The sequence below is a fragment of the Lolium perenne genome, chromosome 4 (assembly GCF_019359855.2).
Source record: "Lolium perenne isolate Kyuss_39 chromosome 4, Kyuss_2.0, whole genome shotgun sequence".
Lineage (NCBI taxonomy): Eukaryota > Viridiplantae > Streptophyta > Magnoliopsida > Poales > Poaceae > Lolium > Lolium perenne.
This window is the reverse complement of record NC_067247.2, coordinates 138,841,252-138,867,382: the sequence shown is the minus strand read 5'-3', so window position 1 is coordinate 138,867,382 and position 26,131 is coordinate 138,841,252. Positions and strand designations below refer to the sequence as shown.

Sequence of the window (26,131 nt, the reverse complement as noted above, 5' to 3'; positions counted from 1 at the left end):
AGACCAATCATCATGATTCCGGCCTATTTTAGCCAATAATTCTTCAAAGATCGCCTGGAGTTCTTTTCTGAAAACACAACCAGCACAACTATCCAGGTATGCCCTAGACTCAATGGTTAGTCCACTATAAAATATATCAAGTAAATCATGCTTTTCCAAATCATGTTCAGGCCGAGCTCTAATAAGAGAGCAAAATCTCGCCCAAGCTTCAGGCAATTTCTCTCCATCTTCCTGGTCAAAATTATAAATTCTCTGCAAAGCAATATGTTGAGCACTAGCAGGAAAGTATTTCCGGAAGAAAACATCAAGCAATTCTTTTGGACTTTTAATAGAATCAGGTGGCAAACTATTATACCAAGTTTTAGCGTCATCCTTTAATGAGAATGGAAAGATTTTAGCAACAAAGTAAGTACGCTTCTTAACATCATCAGAAAACAAGCTAGTCAGAGTAGATAACTCAATCATGTGTTCAACATCACTTTCTTTTTCAGTACCACAAAAGGGTGTTTTCTCAACAATAGCTATATGAGATAGATCAAGAGAAAAATCATAATCCTTATCCTTAATGTTTATAGGAGATGTGGCAAATTAAGGATCAGAAGACAGTTTATATCTAACAGCATGTTCTGCAAGCAACTTTTTAATTTTTCTTGCATCAGTAGTAGCATTGCATTTTTCAATAAAATAATCATCAAGTTCCACATAATCTTCATCAAGATCATCACTAGAATATTCAACAGACTCAGGTGAATTAACAGGTGTAGCAGCATTTTCATTAGGAGTTTCAGTATTTTCAATTTGTCTAGACTTAGCAATTGTAGCATCTAGAAAAGATCCTAACGAACCATCATTATCAAGCACAGCAGAAGCATCATCAAAATTATAAGAGGAATTTTCAGATTCAGCAGAAGTATCAGCTTTTGAAGCATGTGGTGGTGAAACAAGTTTACTTATCACAGATGGTGAATCAAGAGCAGCAGAGGTACTCAGAGTTGTACCTTTTCTTGTAGTGGATGGTAATATGACGACTTTAGTATCGCGAGGTTTACCCATGATGGAGAATTTGCAGCGAACAATATCAATCCAAGTGAACTTCCAAATAAAGCTATGCTCCCCGGTAACGGCGTCAGAAAACAGTCTTGATGACCCACAAGTATAGGGGATCGCAGCAGTCTTCGTGGGTAGTAAAACCCAATTTATTGATTCGACACAAGGGAAGACAAAGAATACTTGAAAGCCTTAACAGCGGAGTTGTCAATTCAGCTGCACCTGGAAACAGACTTGCTCGCAAGAGTTTATCAGTAGTAACAGTTTTATAGCAGTAGCAGTAGTGAAATAACAGCAGCAGAGTAACAAAGACAGCAGCAGTGATTATAGTAAACAGCAGGATTAAAATACTGTAGGCACGGGGACGGATGAACGGGCGTTGCATGGATGAGAGAAACTCATGTAACAATCAAGCAGGGCATTTGCAGATAATAATAAAACGGTGTCTAAGTACAAAGCAATCAATAGGCATGTGTTCCATATATAGTCGTACGTGCTCGCAATGAGAAACTTGCACAACATCTTTTATCCTACCAGCCGGTGGCAGCCGGGCCTCAAGGGAATCTACTGGATATTAAGGTACTCCTTTTAATAGAGTACCGGAGCAAAGCATTAACACTCCGTGAACACATGTGATCCTCACATCACTACCATCCCCTCCGGTTGTCCCGATTTCTGTCACTTCGGGGCCATTGGTTCCGGACAGCGACATGTGTATACAACTTGCAGGTAAGACCATAAACAATGAATATCATGATGAAATAATAACATGTTCAGATCTGAGATCATGGCACTCGGGCCCTAGTGACAAACATTAAGCATAACAAGTTGCAACAATATCATCAAAGTACCAATTACGGACACTAGACACTATGCCCTAACAATCTTATACTATTACATGACCAATCTCATCCAATCCCTACCATCCCCTTCAGCCTACAGCGGGGGAATTACTCACACATGGATGGGGGAAACATGGCTAGTCGATGGAGAGGCGTCGGTGGTGATGATGGCGATGATCTCCTCCAATTCCCCGTCCCGGCGAGGTGCCAGAACGGAGACTTCTGGCTCCTGAGACGGAGTTTCGCGATGTGGCGGCGTTCTGGAGGGTTTCTGGCGACTTCGACTTCCTCCCGTGCGTTTTTAGGTCGAAGGCAATAAGTAGTCCGAAGGAGGGCGTCGGGGGCCAGCCGAGGCCACCACACACTAGGGCCGCGCGGGCCCCTCCTGGGCCGCGCCGGCCTAGTGTGTGGGGCCCTCGTGCCCCCACCTGGCTTGCCCTTCTGGCTCCGCCAATATTCTGGGAAAATAGGACCTTCTGCATAAATTCCGAGGATTTTCCTGAAAGTTGGATTTCTGCACAAAAACGAGACACCAGAACAGTTCTGCTGAAAACAGCGTTAGTCCGTGTTAGTTGCATCCAAAATACACAAATTAGAGGCAAAACAATAGCAAAAGTGTTCGGGAAAGTAGATACGTTTTGGACGTATCAGTGGCGCGCGGCCGTCGCCTACCTCTGCGCACGTAGTAATGGCGATGCCACGCGTGGCGCGGCCGTCGCCCTGCCTCCGACCTATATATACAGGGGCGCGAGCATCTCATCTCCTCCCCAGAAACCCTAGCCGCCGCTGCCGTAGCGCCGCTTCCTCTCAAGCAGATCCACCATGAGCAGCGCCGGACGCGGCCAGGCTGCCGCGCCTCCACCTCCACCTTCACCTCCCACTCCACCTCCTCCAGCGTCGAGCTCCTCCGAGGAGTTCGACTCCGAAGATAGCACCGATCTCCTCCACCCGGTCAGGGACGCCGCGGCCCTGGCTGAAGCGGAGAAGGAAGCACAGGAGGAGCTGGCGGGCCACGCGGCGTTGGACGCCGAGCTGGAATAGCGCAGGCTGGCGGCCGCCGCTGCAGCCGAGGATTCCGACTCGGAGATATCTTGGTCCTCCGATGACCCTGATGCGCCGACGCCGGAGGAGAAGGCGGCCGAGCAGCGGGCCCTCGTCGAGTCATTCGAGACGCTCAAGGACGAGGCCGCCAACGCGAGGCTGGAGCAATGCCTGCAAGAAGACGCGACGGCGCACCGAGCCATAGCGGCCGCGCGGGAGGCGGCGGAGAAGCAGGCGACGAAGCAACGCAACGACGGTGCAGGCCCGTCAGGAAGGAAGTAGTCTAGGCCTATAGATCTACTTTCTATAGTTTTTATGCATTTTTATGTACTACTTTCAATGTTTGTACTATGTTGCAATTCAAAAAGATGGGTCGCCCCGGTGGGAGCACACCCAGACGCAAACGGACGAGCGGACAAAATATGTCCGCGGGGCGACGCAAACGGACGCTCGCGACCACTTTTGGGCATCCGAAATGCGTCGCGCCGCTGGAGATGCCCTAAGTGTACTGCTGCACCGGTGCACCGGGCTTGACAAATCTTACCTACAAAAGCCTTGAAAGGATCTAATAGAAAAAATGCCCGTGCCTAGATGGAACATCTATCTATATATCACGCGGTACAACTTTACCGTTATTTTTTTTTACGAAACACAGTACAATCATAGACGCTCACATATACGTACATAAACCCACCTCTATGAACGTATGCACCCTACCCCTATAAGCACCTCTGAGAAACTGCGTCCAAGAAACTGACCCGACGGTTCTTAAGATTGACGAAGTCGCCGCATGCGCAGTGGTGTAGCCACATATGGAGCTGTGTGGTCAATTGACGAACAAACCCTGCGCAGTGGTGTAGCCACATACTTTTTCCGGGACGAACAAACCCCGGGCCGAATTGCCCCGGGCGAGCCCACCTAACCGTTTGAACGCCCGCGAGCATGCTATTCTGCGTCCAACCTGGGGAGCCTGTTCCACCAGCCATGAGGCGAGGAAGAGATTCCGCGAGGCGACTCGCGTCGGGTGGCAGCTCGGAGGGCGACGGCGACCGGACCCCCTCCCCTCCCCACCTCCGGCAACCGGACCCCCTCCCCTCCCCACCTCCGGCAACTGGACCCAAGCCCCTCCCCACCCCACACCTGCAACCGCATCGCCTCGAAGCTCCTCCCCTCGCCGAGTGGAGCGCCTCGATGATCCGGAGCTGTACTCTGCCACCATCGTACCCCCGGTTCGCCTTCAAGATCTTCTCTGCTCCGGCAGCAACGACGGTAGTCCGCTGAGTACTGTAATCATGTTCACCTCTTCTTCCTTCTACCTTTTTTTTTTTTTGCCTTTTCCCTTTTCATTTTCTTCTCTGATCTGTATTCATAATCTTTGTTGCTCAAGATCCAGAATCTTGGTATAGCGAGGAACAAGAAACGAGCGAGGATTCGTACCGAGGTATATCAGATCGCGGTTTCTACTAATGTTTTGATGCGCTGCATACTCATTACTTCTCGACTTGCAGTCATATTTGACTGTTTAGGCTGTAATTGCACCTTTTGGCTTTAGTTTGGATTGGAATTGATAACATGAAGTTCTAATGTATTTCATACATCTATCCAGTTACTTCATGTTGCAAGAGTTCAGATAGAACTATGGTAATATCCTTCTAATAATTTGGGTACAAAGGTCTGGCTTGAACCGTATAGGAATTATGGTTTACCCAAGCAGTAGGATCAAACTTGTAAGCTTGTCATGATCCAGAAGAATAAAGTTTTGTTTCTGCTATTTAACAAAATGTACTGCTGCTGCAGTTATTTCCAAGCACAAATCAGTTCAATACTTATATATCTTACTGCATATGATCTTGGTCCTCGTGTTTTGTCTCATATAAAAAATCAGTTTACTCTGTAGCTCTTGTATTTCTGGAGCTCTGTAGCTCTTGTATTTCTGTACCTCTTGTATTTCCCAAGAACATGTGTTCGTTGATTCTCTGTCCTGTGTACAGCACTATGCTTTTACTAGCTATTTCTTTGGATTGGAGTTGATAACATGTTGTTCTAAGGTGAAAAATGAATTAGAAAGTTCCCTGTTTCTGCTGATGGTCTCAGCTTCACATTGTTCATTGTTCTACTCCCACGCAAGCAATAACTACGAATAAAAAATATTCGAAGTTCTAAAAAAGGCATGAATTTTCCACGTGCCCTTAGTCCATGTCAATGCATCTTCAAGATATTTTTTCTGTCCTGCGATGAAATCACCATGACAATCCGAAGCAGCTGAAAATGCAATGTGAGGTTCTGAAGAAACACCCAGCCAAAGATATTTCATCAAACATATGGGTAGCGCTTAGGGCCACATCAAAAAGAAAACATTAATTTAGGAGAGTAGGCAGGGATTATTCAATGGTTAGCTCTTGTATTTCTGTAGCTCTGTAGCTCTTGTATTTCCCAAGAACATGTGTTGGTTGATTCTCTGTCCTGTGTACAGCAGTATGCTTTTACTAGCTATTTTTGACAACATGTTGTAAAGAATGATACTTGAATTTATTTATTTTGGTCATACTTCTGATCATAATTATGATCTTGGATCATTCTGATGGTTGATTTGTTTGGTTGCTGCAGAAGTGGAGCAAGGGAAATCAAAAGGAGAAGGTTACCAACACTGTGTGTTCGAGATTGCTTCCAGGCTTAGGTAATCTCCTCGTTCCGTACATTTTGAAACAAGGTCACGACTCTGACTGATAGCTGGCCGAACCATACAGCTCTTGTATTTCTTATACATCAATCTTTGTCATGTAATGTTCAGCCTGGAACATGTGTTCATTGGTTCTCTGTCATGTGGCAGTAGGCTTTAGTGAATGTTTCATCTCCTACTCTACACAGTGGTTTTAGCATTGTTTGTCAGTACTAAGAAACTACCTACTCCTACTCTACACACTGATGCGACTTGCGTGGACTTAAACTTGCAAAATAGATTCCGGACATGCATTGTTGCTTTTACTAGTTCACATACATGATTAGCCTTTTCTGCGCAAGCCACTGGTTTAGAATTAACTTGATAACCACTACTGGTACCTACATTAGTATGGGTATATGATCGAATTAACACACTGTGTAATGCTTTATTACATGCTTTTATACATTACAGTCGACTTGCTAGTGATGGATTCTAGAATGGATAGAAATAGGAAGTTCATGTTGCAAGAAGGAGGAAGATGACGATGAATTCTTTTTAGTTTTGCTTGCTGCTATATACTCTTCTCTTTATGAGGAAAAACGTCCAGTCCACACATCTTTATCCGGTGCTCAGCTGTTTAAGGAGATATTAGAAGAACAGGAGAGTTGGTCTAAGCTTGAATTCCGGATGGAGCCTGAGATTTTCAGAACTGTCTCAAATTATCTTAAAAGAGAGCATCTACTGGAAGGCACAACAAGGGTAGATGTTGATGAGCAGTTGGGAATGTTCATGTAAATGATCTCACACAATGCTACCAATTAAGATTTACAAAAAAAATCCAACATAGCAAGATGAATGAGATTTTTAACTTGATTCCAACTCTAGTCCAGAGATTTGTGAAGGTTCCAAGTTCTCTCCAGCCTCACCCAAAGATCATGTCGAACCCTCGCTTTTCGCCTTAATTATTTTCAGGTGAACCACTATACATATATCCCCATCACTTTTCCAAACTTGTCCAGATCTATTTCTAAATATACCACGTTTTTTGTTCTTTAATATGCAGAGTTGCATTGGGGCAATTGATGGAACACATACCCCCATCACCATTGGAGAAGAAAAAGCTGCTCCCTCTAGGAATAGGAAAGGAACTCTTTCTCAAAACATGATGGTAGCATGCGACTTCAATCTGAACTTCACATTTATTTCATGTGGGTGGGAAGGGTCTGCATCAGATGCGGGAGTTCTTCAATCTGCTATCAGCAAGGGGTTTCAGGTGCCCGCTGGGAAGTTCTATCTTGTAGATGGTGGTTATGGAAACACATCCTATTTTCTTGCCCCGTATCCAGGAGCCTGGTACCATCTCGGCGAATTTACGAGGCGTCGGCGTAATCACACTGGTTATGCTAACAAAGAAGAACTCTTCAACCACCGACATGCACTTCTTCGAAACTACATTGAAAGGGCCATTAGTGTTTTGAAAGCGTTTTCCTCTTTTGAAAGTGGACAATCATTATCCTTTCAAATCTCAAATTAGGATCCATGTTGCATCATTAGAGGCCAGAATGGAAATGAGAACTGGTTGTATCACCAACCACCACTTATTCCACCAACAACCTATGTTGACGTTCCGGAGGGAGATGATGCCCACCACCAACACCAAGTTGAGTTAAACACTGCAAATGATCTTAGAGATCAGATTGCGCTGCAGATGTGGGCCAATTATAACAACTAGTTGGAAAATATCATTTCTATACTTTATCTGAACATTTGGATATTAGTTGTGCATTATTTGATTGTGTCATACACGACAATATATTGTTATTAGTTGTGTGTTATTTGATTGTGTTGTACCATTTGTTGGTTGAATATTGTAGCTATGGTAAGAGAAACATCACAAGCATCTTAGAGTCATTCATATGAGAGGGGTTTAGCTGAGATACTAGTAGAGCATAATGTCACAAACAAGTGATGTTGTTTCGCCCACTGACTCGTCTACAAATCAACATGAAATGTTAAATCCCTTCTCTACCACTCATGATGCTGGTCATTCCTCAAATATGCATGGTGAAGAGGCAGAACCGACAACAAGTGCTAGCTCTAGACAGAAAGTAGATGAGCATGTGAAGAAAAGGAAACAAAGACAGATAGCTCAAGTACTTGAAGACTACGTGGACTTCTAAAAGCAGCAAAGTCAGACATTTGTCGAAGAAATGAAGGAACCGAAGCAAAAAAAAAAAGACCAGTTCACCATTGCCAGTTGTGTGGCGGCACTAGAAACCATGGAGGGCCTTTCCAGAAGTCAAAGTTGCTACGAATTTTCAAATGCAAGCTGAATTGAGATATTTTCCTCAACACAAAGGACCCAATCCTTCAGACTTTCTGGTTGAAAGAAGAAATCTCTGCGATGGAGAAAGTATAAGGTGCGAATTTTAGAACTTATTTGCATTGCACTTTTGTATTTGTCATGTTTTTTGTGCTCTTGTATCTGAGGTGATTATGCAATATCATTGTGTACAATAGTAGGGGTTACATTGAATTTGTTCTACACTAGCATACTGGTTTAGAATTAACTTGATAACCACTACTGCTAGTGACTTGCTTAATTAGCTGAAGTTGGTAGCATATTATAATTTCAATCTGAAGTTGTTTTTCTACATTTGTATGTTGATCTTATGGTAGATCAATGTTAATCAAATTTTGATGGCATGAACTGCACCATTAAATCTACCATGCTCGGTCAGTTGATATAGATGACTTGTTTCTTACATATGTGTGTAAGTCCTAGTCCATCTACAACAATGCATCTAGAGTGTCATTATAATATGCATTTGCAGTCCTTGTTCAGTATTGTGACTAGCATTTTCTGTACAAACTAGTGGCCAGTTTGTAGGTGCCTTCTGCAAATTTTTATATCTTGCTTGCTTGCTGAATACTATTCTCTCATGAAATTCATATGTTGCTTGGTTGTTGAGGTGTTGATGCTCACATATCTGTTGCTTATGGTAATTCTTGACAGGGACTAGCTGTTTTCATTGTCATAGAAGTGACCAACAAGTGTCTCCTTTTATCTTACACTTCATTTCACTTCGGTCAAAACTGCTATATTGATCAACATAACTTTGTAACTATCTCATACTTCTGTTTTGCAGTACCAGCATTTGAATCTTGAAACTTCATAGTGAATGTCATCAGAGTCAAAAATCATAATGAAACTATGCAGTTTCGGTTGAGAATTGAAGTTTCAGTTGAGAATTGAAGTTTCGGTTGAGAATTTCTTGTTCTGATTTTCGGTTGAGAATTGGAGTCATTATTTTTCTGGAGGTGTAAAGATTAATTTATGCTTATGTTGGCATGGTTGAATCTGTTCCTTGAAATTTCTGTATTAGTTTGTGTGCCCGAATTTTAAAATCTATTGTGAAAAAACGCACAGTTCTGGCTTTCTTTTTGAATTTTGCTTGTTTCTTAATTTTCCCGTCCGTTCCCTTCCTTTTCTGTCCAAATGGCCATCTCTAATTTACCGTAGTGGGAGGGAAAACTGGGGGTTCCCTCGTGCCTAGGAAAATTCCCGTAGGGGGTGTGGTTCCCTGGTTTTGTCTACCCATGCGTCCAAATGAGCCCTTAGGGCCCCTTAGCTAGGTGTTGTGACTGGCAAGAAGTGGAAGATAACTCATGGTGACTGCTAACCAGCGTTTGGTGACTGCGAGCGTTTTGGACTACTATCTTAAACATCAGAATGGTATTATGCATGCCAAAGATTAGATTGTTCTGCATTATGGGTTGTCTTCCTGTATTTCAATTTTTAGAATAGAATGATGGATCTTGCACTAGAGAAACATTATAATATTAATTGCTTCCCCCTCTGATTCATAATAGGTGTTAGGGTTTTAGTTTATTTTAGTATAAATTTGAACTAAAATCCCGATACTTATTATTATGGATCGGATGGAGTATCATACTAGAATACCATTTTCCTTCTATTTTGCATATTTAGAAATGCAGCTTCTAATTTTGCTATTCAATTTCGGAGGATAAGTGGTTGGGCAAAAACCACTATATATGATGTTTCCTCTCAAGTCTCTGCTGTGCCACATCAGCCTTGCATATGGGCCCGAATGGCCAGAATTTCTATTAATTCATACTTAGTGCGAGTTTAGTGTTTTAGACGAAAACCTACGAAAAATATGGTGATTTAATTGCAATCAAAGAAGGGGCCTAGCATACATTCTAAATTACCTGCACTTATTATGGATAAGGTTCATGAGCTTTCTTGAGATAATTTTACTTTAAAAATGCGACTTGGGGGTAAGAAGCCCTCCAAGCAATTCAATTGATGGTAATTTGGTGTGTATGGCGAGAGAGCGGGCGCTAGCACTCGAACTCACGATCTCGCAGGTAACACAGGTATCAGCACCCAGCAACCATCTGTACTATGCCTCGGTTCACGAGATAATTTTACTTTAAAACCAAACTTTTGCATGCATGTCTAAAATGGCAACACGACAACCTCGCCAACTCCTTAAAAACCGGACCGGACAACCGGTTGAACCGGAAAAAACCGGAACCGGCGACCCTGTCGGTTTGTTAAGCTCACTGGACCGCTCCCGCATCTAGACCAGTAAAACCGGATCGAACCGGGCGGTTTTCCTTGGAACCGGATAATAAACCAGGCCAGCTGAACCAGTTGCAAACCAGGCTGAGAAAAATAATGTGTGACAGCAGGTTTCGAACTCAGGTCCGGTAAGTTAACTAATAAACTAAGCACTAGCCAACTGCAATACAGTCGTTTTTTGCTAAGTACACAGAAATCGTTCTATTGATGCTTCTTTCCATCCAAATTAAATTATGAATACCTTTTCTACAACAATCGTTGGAACCATTGCACCTAACCACAAGTGCACGGTGGAAAATGTTGAGCTATGATTGCTTTGTGTACACGTTTTTTCTTGTATTATCGTCTACTACACACGGAATGTCACTTAAAACTGAACCAACAGGACCCCTAACACGGGCTTTGTATGAAAATAGCATACATGTGGTTAGGAGTTTTAGACATGGCGAGTTCATTATGTCACTATATGTGAAGTATTACGATCAAATTGCAAGTCTGAAATATATTTGCACACACAACTATTTCATTATTGCAGAATTTATAAGTAAAAATATATTTCTTCATTTAAAAACCAGACAATGAACCGGTGAACCAGTGGTTCAACCGGTAAAAACTTGAACCAACAGCCTCACCGGTTCGGTCACCGGTCCGGTTTTTAAAACTATGGTAAAAGGAAAGTACGTACCATCCCTCCCATCGGAAAGCCCAGGTGAAGCTCAATGCGCACACACTAGAGGAGAAAAGGAACGCCAACAACAAGCTCCATGCACACACAAAGAAACACTAGGGAAAAAAAGTGGCGAAACAACCTAGTCACCTAGATATACCATCAAATGCAGATTGTGTCAGCAGTCGAACTAGTGGTTTTCGCCCAAGGAAAAGCTCTATTCGCTATGATAGAAAAAACATATGCCAACAAAAAACAGCATTCCAAATACATGAAACTGATTGGATAGGCATGTGAGAGCGGCCTGGTTAAGCACCGTGGAAAAAAAATAAACATATACCTTCTTTGTTTAGATGTTCTAAATATTCCTATAGGAAAAAAAGGAGAAAAAGAAACTTCTTTTTCAATTTGGAACGACAAAGAACCTAGCATGCATTCTAAATTGGATGCACTCAGCTCACCCCTTTCGGCTTGGTGGAGCGGGAGCGGGAGCGGAACCACGAAATCAGGTGTAGAAAATTCTGAATGTGTTCATTGCATTATATATACCTTAGTACATTATATATTTCTCATTGCATAATGTAAGAAAATATGAATACATAATTGAAAAAAGATATATAAAAGTTCAATTGCAATCAATTAGAAGAATAGAGAAAAATTGTGCCAAACTCATGACCCACATTCAATCGTTTGTGTCAGACAACGAATTGACAAATCTTTCTAGAGTCTCATAAATGTATCGTGGTATATTTTTTGTCAACACAATCTATTTTAGAGAAAAAATGTATCTAACTTTAATTGCAATCAATTAGAAGAATATGACACTGGAGCGGCTACATGCCCGACACGTGCAATACAACAAATAAGCGCTCACAAACAAATGAAATGCCACATACTTTGGTATTTACTTTCATTCTGAGATAAAACCAGAAAGGTCTGTTGATGATACTGGGAACTACAAACAAAAGAGAAGATGCATGTGGATATTGTCGGTTGATTACTGAAATCTCTGAACTACAATCACTAGCTGACATGGGGATATCATATTGAGTCCTCAAGATTGGCTATCCCTGGTACGGATCCAGGAAGGAGTATGCGAAGCTCATGAAGCCCCAAAACACCCGAAGCCGAAGAACTAGATAAAATAGGCAAGTAATAGTCCGTAAAGTAAAAACAACATTGTAATTTGTAACCGACCCGAGTTGGCCTTCGGGACCTAGCCTACTATATAAAGAATAGGAGGATCCGCCAGAGAGGGCACCCAATACTCTTTTTTTTACCACAATCAGTATAACCTTAGTTGTTCCTGCGACTTTGCCCACCATCAATATATGTCAGATATCTTGTTTGTCTGACCAGCCGATGAAACCACTAGTGCCACCCTATTCCCAAAAAACCCAAGTCCATGACAATAGACATTGCCGAGATTAAATCTCGTCACTAGCAACATAAACTAGTTGGGATAACCTTGCCCAAATTTCCGTAGGAAAGATTCTAATACACAAAAATGTCGCTGAAAGAAAGTAAGTATTTGTCCTTGACCGAGAATAAACCATAGTAGTAACAAATATCAATCGACCCAATTCACGCAAAATTTCTCTGCCAAGTGGGTTACGATTGTGTAGCTGGCCTCGATGGTAGCCCATCGCGATGGCTACTCCGACGGCTGATGCTACCATCGCCGTCCGACCGCCCTGTTCGCGTTGGCCCCGTTAGGTAGACTGAGGGTGGCTAGCACGAAGGTGCTGACCCAATCATACCTAACTAACAGGTACTAATACCTGGGTGCCGGGGGCAGCGCCCCCTACCTTTAACATAGCACGCAGGGACTGACCTAGGACAAAAATGTCCGAGTGTTCCATGTCTAATAATATATATAAAAAATATTACTCCCTCTGTTACTAGATAGAAGATGTAAAGTGTTTTTTTAGAAAAGTCTCCAAAATATAAGTATATTATTTTGGACAACCTGTGTGGATATTTTTTTTAGGGATTTGCTTGTGTTTCCCTGTCTTTTGAAAACTCCTCTATTTTATCAAGTTAATTGTCCAGGATCAATTCCGCCAAAACCTTGTGTAGTTTTCTTTCCACATGTGTTTCTTAATTTCGGTGCCAAAAACTATACACCTTATATCTACCTTATATCTAGGAACAGAGGGAGTATGATTCTACAAAAACAACTTCTCAATACAAAATGAAACGTAATGATGAGAATGCTTACCAAAAATTCAAATTTAGGATGCCCACTTGAAACAATAGTTGATCATTCGACAAATAAATAGTAAAGTACCAAAGATTACACAATCGAAAAGGGCAATGTAAGCCACAAGATGCCTCAGTACATCTCAATTGCTTACAAAGGAAAGAAATATCACACTTAGAAACATATTGAATAAAACTGTATACTGAATTAGTAAGTTAAGACCATTACCTTCAAGATGGTTTCCTACGTTGTTTTATGGTCTCAAAGCGATCAATGACCATATCAATAACCTTCCTCATTTCATACTTTTCCACATTTTTCCACATAACAAATGAGGTTTTATTTCAAATTAGTTGCGCAAATATGTTTTGACTACTCTTATGGTTGAAAAACATATCTTAACTGTAGGAGTGGCAACCGACAAGACAAGTACTAGCTTCAGTAGATGGGGAATTATTCTGTTCATTGGGAAGACCAATATTTTCATTTTGAATTGAGGTCCTAGGTTCCTTTAAAATCTTTCCATAAATGCAGCTTCTCCTGCAATTTTTCCATTGTTGTAAGTGACTTAATTAGGATAATATTAAATCTTCGCAAAGGAAATATGAGATCATATGAGCTGATGGATTGCATGGTAGTTCTACCTACTGGACATTGACACATTGTGTTTGATTGCATGTAGACCTAGCCGTACAGGAATAATCCAAAGGCTATGAATCCCTCGCCAATATTCCAAATTAATCACCACTAGGTAAAAAAAGTTGCCCAAGAAAAAAACCTTTTTTTTTTTTGCGAATCAAGGATCCTTTCATATTAATATTTAACCATGAAGTAACAGTCCTGTTGTAGACAGCTTACAATAAAATTTGGAGGAACTCCTGACCACACACATGACACACGAGTTGAACTCGGTTGTTTTGCACATAGATGTGCAGCAGAGTTACAGTGCCTCGGTACATGGACAAAGCTGAACTTCACAGCTCGTTCACACAACTCTTTAATCCTTTCCAAAGGTCCCATGATTTCAGATCTTTGCTACGCATATGCCAAAGATTGAGAAGCTCTTGGCTATCTGTTTCTAGCACAATACTAGAGTAGCCTTGATTCAGAGCAAATTCCAAACCCTCCATACAAGCAATTGCTTCTGCCACAAGCGGGCTTGTTATAAGACCATACCAATGTGCATGAGCTCGTAGAAATTTTCCATTAGAATATCTAATCACAGCCCCTCCAGCTCCAGTACTTTCTTGAGGAAAGAACGCCCCGTCAGAATTAACCGTCACCATGGAGGAAGGAGGAGGCTTCCATCACTAGTAGGAAAACCCTTATAGGCGGAGCTTATTTCTGTGGCGCACCACCAAAAATGCGCCACAGAAAGTTATTTTGTGGCGCACCAGACACGGTGCGCCACAGAAATAGCTTAATTTTGTGGCGCACTAGGGATCCATGCGCCACAGAAATTTGGTGGGGCCAGCCCCAATCATTGGTTTCACTATTTCTGTGGCGCACAGGATCACGTGCGCCACAGAAATAAGACATTCTGTGGCGCACTGGCCTGGTGCGCCACTGAATTAAGACTTTCTGTGGCGCACTGGTCCTGGTGCGCCACTGAATTAAGACTTTCTGTGGCGCACGTGGGATGGTGCGCCACAGAAAGCCTTATTTCTGTGGCGCACATGAGTTCCATGCAACTCCACCCCCCCGTGGATCGCCTTTTTAACCTCTGTAAAAAATATAAAAAATAGATAAAAATTTCAAAAAATAAATCCCTTCAAGATGCCTATGTATTATGTCATCTTTTACCACTGAGAATTAACAAACAATAATTTCGACTTTTTTTGTAAAATTACGTGGGAAAATCATCAAAGTGGATTTCTGGTTGCATACGAACTCGAAAAAAAACGCATAATATATCAAAATGTTCCCACATAATATATCAAATAGTACAGAAATCGATTTTTACAAAAATGTTCCGTTGCTCAGATCGAAAAGTGTTCAACTAATGAAAGTTAGATAACAACCTGGGTAACATGCACAAAAATTGGCAGCTCAAAATAACGTTCTGGCTGTGCGCACGAATTTTTCTAGTAACAGTCCAGAATCTGTTTTCAGGCAGCACCTCCCCAAATATCATCTTCCTCTCATTAGAAAACCACTCAAAGAAACTAAACAAGTATGTACAAGTATCCAGCAACCATAATATGCAAAGAATGAGTGATGCTGGTATACCTCCCCCCAATCTTAGGCTTTTGGCCTAAGTGGAGATCAACCCCAACGACGGTCTGGGTTCCATGCCGGTGGATCATACATGGCGTAGTCATAATAAAGTCCCGATGCAGAAGAAAAGCGTGGAGGCTCCTCATGCCCAGCTTGTGGATGCGAAGAACTTGCTGTATCGGATGACGATTCGAGGTGTTCCTCGTCCTCCTTCGTGTTGTCTCTTGCACGATGGCCTCCTCCCTCGATGTGTGCATTAACTGCACTTTCCGTGACTGACCTATCCTCCCTGGAATCAAGGTTAAACAGAGCAGGTGCAGGCAATCCTACTAATTTTTCAGTTTTCTTAGTTATTCTCCAAGCTTTCTTGTAAAATGTTATTCTATAAGACAGGTTGCTCAAATTAGATGAATCAGAAACAAATTCATGCTTAATCATGGAGACTATATCAAGTTTCTCTATGGGAAGTTGAATATCAAGGTGGTGAGGTTCCACACCATGCATAGCTAATAAACGAGAGGCGATGAGACCTCCACAAATTCCTCCCTTCTCACGATTAGTAGCAAGTGTGTTGGCTATCAAAGCACCCAAGTTATAAGTCTTATCACCTTGTAATGCAGCAGCTAGAAAGGCTAAATCCTGGATAGATATTTTACTTCCATTCTTTCTTGCTAGAACGCACTTGGTGATGAAATAAGCAAAGTAGCGAATAGCTGGGAGTTGAATGCTACTGATTTTACCACCATCCTCTGAGAAGCTTCTTCCATGACAAATCATCTTGAAAAGGTCCAAGAACTCTTGCGGCGATCCTCTTATCTTCTCGCATGATCCCCATTGCGGCACTCTGATTGCTGCACAAAAATCATTGAATGGCAAGTTGACAGTTTTATTATAAATTTTGTACTGAACCATGGGGTTAGATCGCGACCAATTGATTTTAAAATCCTGCACTACAGACATAGTCAGTTTTGCATATTGGCATGGTTCACCATCAACAAAATCATCCAACCCTGCACGAGAGATTAGACTTTGAACATCTTGCAAGATTCCTGCACTTCTCATAAAATCCACGCACGGGGAGTAAGCGGGGTATACTCCTTCTTCGCGGTGAACTCTCATAACCTGTTGCACCTCCAATTCTTGTTGGTTGAGTTGGTGCCTACTCCCTTCCATTTTCTTGAATTGTATTGATATGGATCCAATCACAAGAGTTTGATATTCTTCTTTAGGCTCATATATAGGACAATCGATAGTTCCAACTTTGATAGTTCTCACATTTGAAATTGTATTAACTCCACATGCTTTCTCAATCCTCTTGGGAAAATAAACGGTATGCTCCTTGTCATCAACATTGAAAGTAACTTTTCCTTTATTGCAATCAATAATAGCCCCTGCGGTGTTAAGAAAAGGTCTCCCAAGAATAATAGACATATTATCATCTTCAGGCATTTCCAACACAACAAAATCAGTTAATATCAAGCAGTTATTAGTAACTTGAACAGGAACATCCTCACATATACCAACAGGAATAGCAGTAGATTTATCAGCCATTTGCAAAGATATATCAGTAGGTATCAACTTATCTAAGTAAAGTCTCTTATAAAGAGAAAAAGGCATAACACTAACACCGGCTCCCAAGTCACATAGAGCAGTTTTAACATAATTATTCTTAATAGAACAAGGAATAGTCGGAATACCTGGGTCACCAAGCTTCTTTGGAACATTACCATTGAAAGAGTAATTAGCAAGCATAGTGGAAATCTCCTCATTAGGAATTTTCCTTTTGTTAGTGACAATATCTTTCATATACTTTGAATAAGGAGGCAATTTAATAGCATCAGTCAAAGGGATTTGCAAGAATAAAGGTTTCATCCAATCACAAAATTTATTATAGTGTTCTTCTTCCTTTGATTTTAATTTCTTAGCAGGAAAAGGCATTTGCTTTTGAACCCAAGGTTCTCTTTCATTACCATGTTTCTCAGCAATAAAATCTTCTTTAGTATACTTTTTGTTTTTAACATGCTTTTCAGGTTCTTCTTCAACCTCTTCTTTATCAGGAGTATCATTCTTATCATTATCTTTATCATGTTCATTACCACTTTCAGTTTCAGCATCAGAAATAGAAATACTATTAGGATCATTAACAGGTTCAGAGGATTCTACAACATTCTTACGTTTCTTTTTCTTTTTCTTAGATGGAGCACTAGTTTTAGTTCGTTGAGAATCTTGTTCAACTCTTTTGGGATGTCCTTCAGGATATAGTGGATCCTGGGTAGAAACACCACCTCTAGTTGTTACTTCATAAGCATGTTTTTCTTTAGAATTATTTCCCACTGCTGTAGGAAGGCCTAGGTATTTTTCACCAAGGGCTTCAGTTTGGATCCCCAAACATTGCATGACATGGTTCTTATCCGTGGCTGGACAATTGCTACAAAAGAAGATAGCTATTTTTTGCTTGTTGAGCAGCTGACCCGAACCATGGTGATAGTCCTCCAAAATATTTCGAATCCGCTCAGCTCCTTTGTCGGACGCTTCCGAGAAGATAATTGAGTCATTCGCAAAAAGAAGGTGAGAAATCCATGGCGCATGAATTCCTACTCTGGTGCCTCGACTTAAATAAGTTGGACCACATTTATTTAACATGGAAGATAAACCATCGGCACATAAGAGAAATAAATAGGGAGATATTGGATCACCTTGTCTGATTCCCCTTGATGGAATAAAGAAATATGAGTATGAGCCATTAATCCGGACTGAGAAGGATACAGTGCGAACACATTGCATAACACGATCTGTCCATTTTTGAGAAAAACCCATGGTCAACATAATTTTCTCAAGATAAGCCCATTCGACTTTGTCATAGGCTTTGGCCATGTCAAGTTTGATTGCACAAGCACCTTTCTTCCCTTTTTTTTTTCCTTTTCATGTAATGGATACATTCATAAGCAATTAGTACATTGTCTGAGATTTGTCTTCCTGGAACGAACGTACTTTGCTCCTCCGATATCACCTCCTCCAAAATTTGCCTTAAGCGATTTGCCAACACTTTTGAGTAAAGTTTATAGATAACATTGCACAAGGAAATCGGCCTGTACTGGGAAATCGATTGAGGATGCTTCACCTTGGGGATTAACACTAGGATTGTACGGTTCATTTCCATAGGCATGTATCCACCATTAAGAAAGTCGAGCACTGCATTACATATTGAATCTTTCATGGTGTCCCAATGATTTTGATAGAAACCTGCAGTAAAACCATCAATTCCCGTGGAGCTATTTGGCTTCATCATGAATAAGGCCTTTGTGATCTCCTCATGAGTAAAAGGAGCACACATGAGTTCATTCATTTCAGGTATAATCTTGCGTTGCATATATCGAGTAACCAGCGATGGCTCTAGGTGATCTTGTGCAGCAAACAAGTTACTATAATATTCAACCACTGACCGGGCGATATCTTCCTTGGATGTGGCTATAGAGCCATCCTCTCTTCTGAGATTACAAATACGATTTTGATGTCCCCTGATCTTGGCTTTGAGATGAAAAAACCTTGTATTCCTATCCATGAGTTGTTTCAGTTTAGAGAATTAGAGTTGGCTTCCATACAGCTTGAGAATCTGAAGACATACGCGTTCAAGTTTCAAGGTAAGATTGTTGATTCGCTGCCTGTAACTCGACCTACCCTGTCAAGTAGTCTACACCTAGTCATGAACTCATGATTCCTTATTTTATATTTTTTGTTCATTTGTTAAATAGGATCACGAGAAGAACAAAGTGTCTATCTGGTGCTGAAAAAAAGAAGAAAAGAAAGAGATTGGATGCAGTAACTCAGTCGCAAAAGGGTGCTCTAGATAAATTTATCGTGAAAAAGTCTCAAGCAAGTTCTAAAGTTGAGGCTCATACTGCAGAATTTGATGAAGGTGATAATGGTGACGAACGCGCTGATGCTTATACTGATGACGAAAGTGATGATGCTAATACTGATGATGAAGGTAATGATGCTAATACTGGTGTGGAAGATAATGGTGTGGAAGATAATGATGCTAATGTTGCATACATGATTTTGTTAACCGTTCCTTTTACTGTTGCATCTGCGAAAAGGAGCTTTTCTAAACTCAAGTTGCTGAAATCCTACATGCGTTCTACTATGACACAAGAAAGACTCAGTTCATTGGCGACAATAGCACTCGAGAGTGATATCTTGGAGAAGATCAATTATAAAAAGATGATCGAAGATTTTATTTCAAGAAATACAAGACGGATGATGCTTTTCGGTAGAACATGAGGTTCGTTTATTGCTTTTTTAGCGCTATAGTTCTCTGTTACAATGAAAACTTGATATATGTTTGAGCATTGTACGGAATAGTGCATATTGAACTTATATACTAAAGTGAACTTCTAATTTTATTTGACTAGTTATTGAGTTTGAACAAAGAAAATTTTGGCCCCATTTTCTAAGTCGCACCCGGGCCCCCATTTCCTGGAGACGGGGCTGCCTATCCCCTTCTTTGGGCCATTGTATACGTGCACATTGACGCATCATGGTCTCTTCTCTTGCTAGCATATCTTGGAGTCTACTTACAATCATATTTTTCTCTGTAGAAGGGCCTCTATAGAGGGTGGCTTTCCGAAGCGAATCAAGATCCCGGCGCAGATTTCGAATGTTTTTCTTTACAGAGCCGAATGATGTGTAGCTCCATCGAGAAAGCTCAATTTGCATATTCCGCAGTTTTCCTTGAGGGAGGATAAGTCCATGGTGTCTCCAGATAGGTTCCATGCATTGGTCACCACATCCGGGTAATCCTCATGTTGTCTCCACATGTTTTCGTAGCGGAAAGGCTTCATCTGATTAGAATGTCCATGCTTCGCCTCTTCATTTTTTATGTCCACCAACATAGCACAATGATCTGATATTGTAGTCTGAATATGGTATACAATTGTTGATCCAAATAAACTAGCAAAATCCTCATCAACCAGTGCTGTCAAGCCGTGCTTTGACATTACGTAGACCTTCTTGTTTGTTATCCCAGATATACGGAAGCCCACAATAACCCAGATCCCGGAAACCACAAAAATTGACAGCATCTCTAAAACCATCCATCTACCACTCTGCCCGTTCCAAAATGTTCTTCTTCACCAAGAATCTCATTAAAATCCCCAATACAAAACCAAGACACATTGAATTGTCTTCTGAGGTATTTGAGTAAATACCAACTATCTCTATGACTTTTCCTCTTAGGTTGACCATAAAAACCAGTGAGTCTCCACTCCTCATGTGGTACTTGATCATTCACCACTATCGCATCAATATGGGATTTATTTAAGGTTTGTCGTCTCACCTTAATCCCTCTATGCCAGAAGAGTGCTAATCCACCACTTCTACCTTCAGATTTGACATGAAGTCCAAAAGGAAATCCCAGTTGCCACCAAAGTTCTTCAATTCTCTGTTTTCCCATTTTAGTTTCCATGAGGTAGAGGATGTCAGGGCGATGCTATTCCATGAGATTGCGGAGCTCCGGGAAAGTCTCGGCCTTCCCACAACCTCTACAATTCAGACTGAAGATTTTCATTGCTCTAGCGATAGCGCCGGCACAACCACAATTAGGCTTGATCGCTCGACTTTGAATAATTTAGGGATTTGGAAAAAGATTAGGGAAATGGGATTATTTGAAAGTGGAGGAGATAATCTTGGGGACAAGGGCCTTCCAGAAGAGCTGAACCTCAAGAATTGGCAGACAATCAAAGGTGGAACCAAGATTGAGCGAGGAACAGAGATCTAGCAGTGGCGGATTGATGGTCGCCGCCGATGAATCTAGCGGCCAAGCCTCAATAAGGATGCAGCGCTGACTTCTCTTCTCACTTCTAGATGTATGTGAAACGAAAGGGAACAGAGCAGGAAGGGGGATTAATCGGTGGAGACTGAACAAATCGAGAGATGTGAGGAATCGGATCGGTAGATACGGATTAGGAGGAGATCATTAGAGGAAGAAAGATGGAGGAAGAGAGAGAGACGGCATCCGCCAGAGCTACAGCCACAACACGTCTTTCCAGAGTTTTCCGGAGAGTAGTGACTTGGGACTGCCGCAGCAGCACTCCCCTTGATCACCACCCTTGAATAATTAATCCAAATATTCCAATTCCCAACCAATTAGAAACCCTAGGCACTAATGCCCTACATTTTGAGAATCAGAATTAGAAATGGCGGCTCATCGGATTGGAGGTCTTGTTGTGGTAACCTTGTTTTGTCTTTCAACGACTTGAAGATTTGGCGATCAAGCCGATCGACAACGGCGGCAAATTGACAAAGGATAGAGGCGCTGCGCAGTTTCTCATCTAGTAGATGAAGAGGCATGGTCGTAAGAAGTCTCACATATAGGTCTCCCGTACTGTGCGGTGAGGTCTTCGGCGAGATATGTGGATTTCATGGACGAATCGTAGTTGCTACAATTGCAGTTGGTTTTGCTTTATTCGTGTTTTTTTTTGTGGGAGCAAGTGGATTTTTTGTGGAAATAGATAATTTCCTTAAAATTTTTAGTTAAAGTTTGAAACCAATGCGTATTATAATATGGCAAGGAGGGTGTACATTATATGGGAGCAAAAGTGAGATTCAAAACTATGCCGCGCTATGGACCAGTATTAAAAATTCCGAACGTCCGGGGGATCTGCCCTATAAAATCTGTAGAGGAAATTCCACTTTGTACCCAACACGTATGTACAAGCGCCACGAGAAGGATCAGAGTCGGTTAGGAAATCGACTCCGAGTCATCGCTGGTGTCGTACCTGAGCTACTATTTATACCGACCAACCAACAGACCCCGGCCCGACAGAGACACTACTCAGATTGCAGAGATTTTGCATAGCAGGCGTCCATGGCGACGCGAAGGAGCGCCAAGGCGAACGCGCTGGAGGCCGCCAAGAACGCTAGGGCCGACGCCTACGAGGCCGCGAGGACGGCCGAGAAGGAGGCTGCTCAAGCCGCCTGGCTCGCCAAGGTGCTGGCCAGAGAAGCGGCCTGGGCCAAAAGTGTAGCCAGGAACACGGCCTGGGAAGCCGCCGCGGCGAGAGAAGCCTACGACGAGGTGTGGCGGGTGCACGAAGACGAAGATGAGGTGGTGCAGGGGCTGTGCGAGGAGGAGCTCTTCTGGGAACGATCTGCCCGTGGCCGTCGATGCCGGTAGCGTGATTGATCCAGCTCTAGGGCCGTGTTGACAACTCAACAACCCCCCATCGATAATTTTCCTTTTTTTGCGGATGATTATCTCCACCGAAATTAACAAGATCAAGGTTTTCGTCTGATCATGTCAAATTGATCGGAAGGATACTGTTAACTTTTTTACAGATGAGTAATAGCAGACATCTGTTTAGCTGTGATATGAAAATAAACATTAACTCAATCCTTAATTACAATCACATAAGGTGCCCATCAGCAGAATAGGTTCTCACAAAGCTAGCGGCATGTAGCCCCGCACCTACCAAAACATGCACACGAAGCAGTGTAGGTAGAACAGGACACACAAATTCAGTCGGAGCAAAGCGCCCACACAGCAGCGTAGGCGTCTGCAAAAAAACAGCAGCAGAGGCGTTATCGGCCTGCTCCCACGCAGGCAGCTGATCACCATCTGTTGTCGTTCTCAGTCGATTCATCCCCCTCTCTGAATTTCTCACTGTCTCCACTGGCACGACCTCTCTTTTCAGGGGAGGTCGCTCCTTACCACCGTCAGCTCCTCTGTATCCCAAACGCGGCCGAAAATTTGGCGGGGCAACGGCGGCATCCCCTCCTCTGCCTCCTCTCCCTGGTGGTGCGACCTGTCCTCCTAGCTCCAGCAGTGCCGGCGCTCCTTTCCCCTTCTCCTAGGCGGCCCATTTCTCCCAATGAACGCAGTTTGTTCCCCTCTCACCAGCGAGAAAAAAGGGCTATGATACCGATAGCGGAGGGACTTCAGGTTCTCCTGGCTGCGCCTCCACCTCGACGGCTGCGACCCGGTCGACGAGGACTGTCCCCAAGGCCTTCTCCGCCTCTTGTTTCTCCGCTCCGTCCCGGTCTCGACAGCCAGCACAAGCCCATCACTGTTCGAGAGGAGTGATCGGAGGGGCTAAACTGAAAAACTACTGAACTGTAAGAATAGCTGGTTCAATAGTAAATTTCTGAGGTGCCTAGGTGCGAAACGCGGCCACGTACCACGGTCATTTTCCAATCTATACCTAATAATAAAGAAAATAAGGCTTCTTGTTCGTCCGTCTATTGTTGCCCCTATTTTTCTGTTAAAATTACAGAACTTTGCCACTGCTTAGTCAAAGATAAGCCCGCCTCCTTGGCCATTTTGTTGTTTTCCTTTCTATGTGTTTCTTCGTCGCTGTCCAACTCCCGAGTAATCAGCGCAACGCACGCCCTCCTCCTTCCAAAGCAGGCCTGGCACCACCAGTTTTCGATCGAAACGCAAACTGCTACAACATACTAAAATGATATGCTCTTGCTGTTTCAAAAAAAAAAAAAAACGCGATATGCTCTTACCTCACGAATCTGAATCCATCACGAAGTCCGTCCACGTCCTCGATGCTTCAATAAAGATCGCACCGATGCGGACGCAGACCTAAAGCCTCCTATCTCCTGACCGCCATCACAAGGGACCCCTTTGCCTGATTACTCGCCGTCATGTCCGAATTCCCCGTCCAGGAGAATAACCCAAACGATGGCAGCGATCTTCGCCGCGTGGGCGACCATGGAGTCCGCCCCCAAAACAGCTTCTGGGTCACGGCGGTATCGACTGTAACACTACGGCACAACAGAGCTTTGCCGTGCAGCCGAAACGCACGGCAAAGGTCAAAATCAGCTCGGCAACGCCTTTGCCGTGCGGGCTTGCACGGCAAAGACTGCACGACAACGACCCGCCCGGCAAAGACGGCTTTGCCGTGCGCCGCGGGCAAGTGGCACGGCAAAGGCCTTTGCCGTGCAACCCTGCTTTGCCGTGCGCTGGGCACCCTTTGCCGTGAGCCTTCCTTTGCCGTGCGCCTGGAACGTTTGCCGTGCGGAGGCCTTTGCCGTGCGCTCCGCCTCCACGCCGCATGGCAAAGGGTGGGCTTTGCCGTGCGCTTCAGCCTCACCCCGCACGGTAAAGAGTTCACCAGGTGGCAGCTGTGCACAGCTGGGCACCCTTTGCCGTGTGCATGTGCACGGCAAAGAAAGCCTTTGCCGTGCGGCTTTCTCTTTGCCGTGTGCATATGCACGGCAAAGGTGCTGAAAAAATTCCAGCTTTTTGCTGTTTCCATTTAATTCCTGCACATATAATTCACAGAATAGATATATATTTCCAGATACATATATAGCACAATATATAGACATTTGCACATCATCAACAACAAAGTTCAACCACTAATAGTCCAACAAAGTCCATACATAGAATGTTCCATACAATAGTCCAACAACAACGAAGTCCACCAACAACAAAGTAGTCCAACAACAAATTCATACATAGAATGCTCCAAGTCACACAACAAAGTTCATACAAGCAACGTCAACCTTCGCCACTTCCTTGTCCTCCACTTCCTTGTCCTTCTCCACCTCCTTGTCCTCCATCTCCTTGTCCTCCTACAAGTTCTTATATAGATGCATAAGTGACATGCAATGGCTAAAATTGACATGTAAGAACTAGAATTGACATGGAAGAACTAGAATTGACATTGAATGGCTAAAATTGAACATAATCGCTAGAATAGACATGAAATGGCTAAAATTCAACATAATGGCTAAGAATGACATGGAATGACTAAAATTGACATGTAAGAACAAGAATTGACATGGAAGAACTAGAATTGACATGGAATGGCTAAAATTGCTAGAATTGACATGAAATGGCTAAAATTCAACATAATGGCTAAGAATGACATGGAATGGCTAAAATTAACATGGAATAGCTAAAATTGAACATAATGGCTAAAATTGACATGGTTGAATGGCTAAAGTTCACAAGTGACATGGTATGGAAGAATTACAAGTGTAGGAGAACTCACCTAGAAACTGCTGCAGGCTCCGGATGATGCCCGTATTGTTGACGGTCAAGCCAGGTGTCAGCGGGCTCTGACTTGGCGCTTGCTGGAGGAGCGCCATCACAGCCGGATCGGGCGTGGGGATCTGCAATATCCAAAGTTCGGTTAGACAACAAACAAGATTGAGACGGAGATATTAAGTTAACCACTTACAAAATGTGGGAACATAGGAGGACACGACGTGCTAGGACCACTACTCCCCGGTGGGGAAGTCAGCACGGCCTGGTTCATGAACATCTGCTGGAACATCTGCTGCTGTTGTTGCATCTCGTCGCAACATCTCGCTGCGGCATCTGCATGTTCTCCCTAAGCTGCTGCTGCATCTGCATCTGCTCCTCTTGGTGCCTCCGTTCCCTTTCTTCCATCTCCGCCTACGTTGTGTTGCCGCGATGTCAGTAACATTGCAATGGAAAACATGTAATGAAGCGTAGATGATCGACGAAGAACTTACCCGTAACTTCTCCACAGCTAGGTCCGAAGCCCGTGGGCGGGTCTCTACCCGAGGCTGCTCGCTCGTACGCCCACGACGGATCTGGCGTAGAGATGGAATGGTCGTTGGGTCGACTAACCCGTCAGCAATCCATAGGTGGCCACCCTTCTTGCCTTGTCCCGCAAGCACCGCAACCTCAACATCAAAGTCTTCGGTGGTTGGGTCGGCGTCTTCGCCGTGCTTGGCCTTGAACGTCGAGCGGTACGCGCCACACTGGGCCTCCGCTAGCCCGTTGACCCACACGGACCCCGTTTCAGGATGCGGCTCCCTCCTGGTCTTGGACTTTTGGAAAAGGCCAAACAAGTTTGGTGTC

The 26,131-nt window shown here is 43.1% G+C and overlaps 1 protein-coding gene, 1 long non-coding RNA gene and 1 pseudogene across 7 annotated transcripts; 2 read left to right on the top strand and 1 right to left on the bottom strand.

Moving 5' to 3' along the window:
* The first annotated feature begins 3,870 nt into the window (after positions 1 to 3,870).
* Positions 3,871 to 8,974, top strand: LOC127347230 (uncharacterized). 6 transcript variants are annotated; one of them, XR_011742849.1, is made up of 5 exons: positions 3,871 to 4,216; positions 4,318 to 4,371; positions 5,538 to 5,607; positions 7,663 to 8,012; positions 8,742 to 8,974. XR_011742849.1 is itself a non-coding variant. In XM_071818803.1 (4 exons), the coding sequence occupies exons 1-4, from the start codon at positions 3,873 to 3,875 to the stop codon at positions 7,770 to 7,772; spliced, it is 561 nt and encodes a 186-aa protein (XP_071674904.1). In that variant the 5' UTR covers positions 3,871 to 3,872; the 3' UTR covers positions 7,773 to 8,974. The 6 variants fall into 6 exon arrangements, 2 of the variants coding, with proteins under 2 accessions (XP_071674904.1, XP_071674905.1); XM_071818803.1 differs by having other exon boundaries at positions 3,871 to 4,199; positions 7,663 to 8,974; XM_071818804.1 differs by lacking the exons at positions 7,663 to 8,012; positions 8,742 to 8,974 and adding an exon at positions 6,478 to 6,564 and having other exon boundaries at positions 3,871 to 4,199.
* LOC139830779 (uncharacterized) lies at positions 6,650 to 7,445 on the top strand (annotated as a pseudogene).
* Positions 8,975 to 24,677: 15,703 nt separating the features above from the next.
* Positions 24,678 to 25,593, bottom strand: LOC139830925 (uncharacterized). Its single transcript, XR_011744445.1, has 3 exons — positions 25,482 to 25,593; positions 25,293 to 25,413; positions 24,678 to 24,870 (listed from the first exon to the last, which is right to left on the bottom strand). It is a non-coding gene; the product is annotated as an uncharacterized lncRNA (long non-coding RNA).
* Between the last annotated feature and the right edge of the window lie 538 nt (positions 25,594 to 26,131).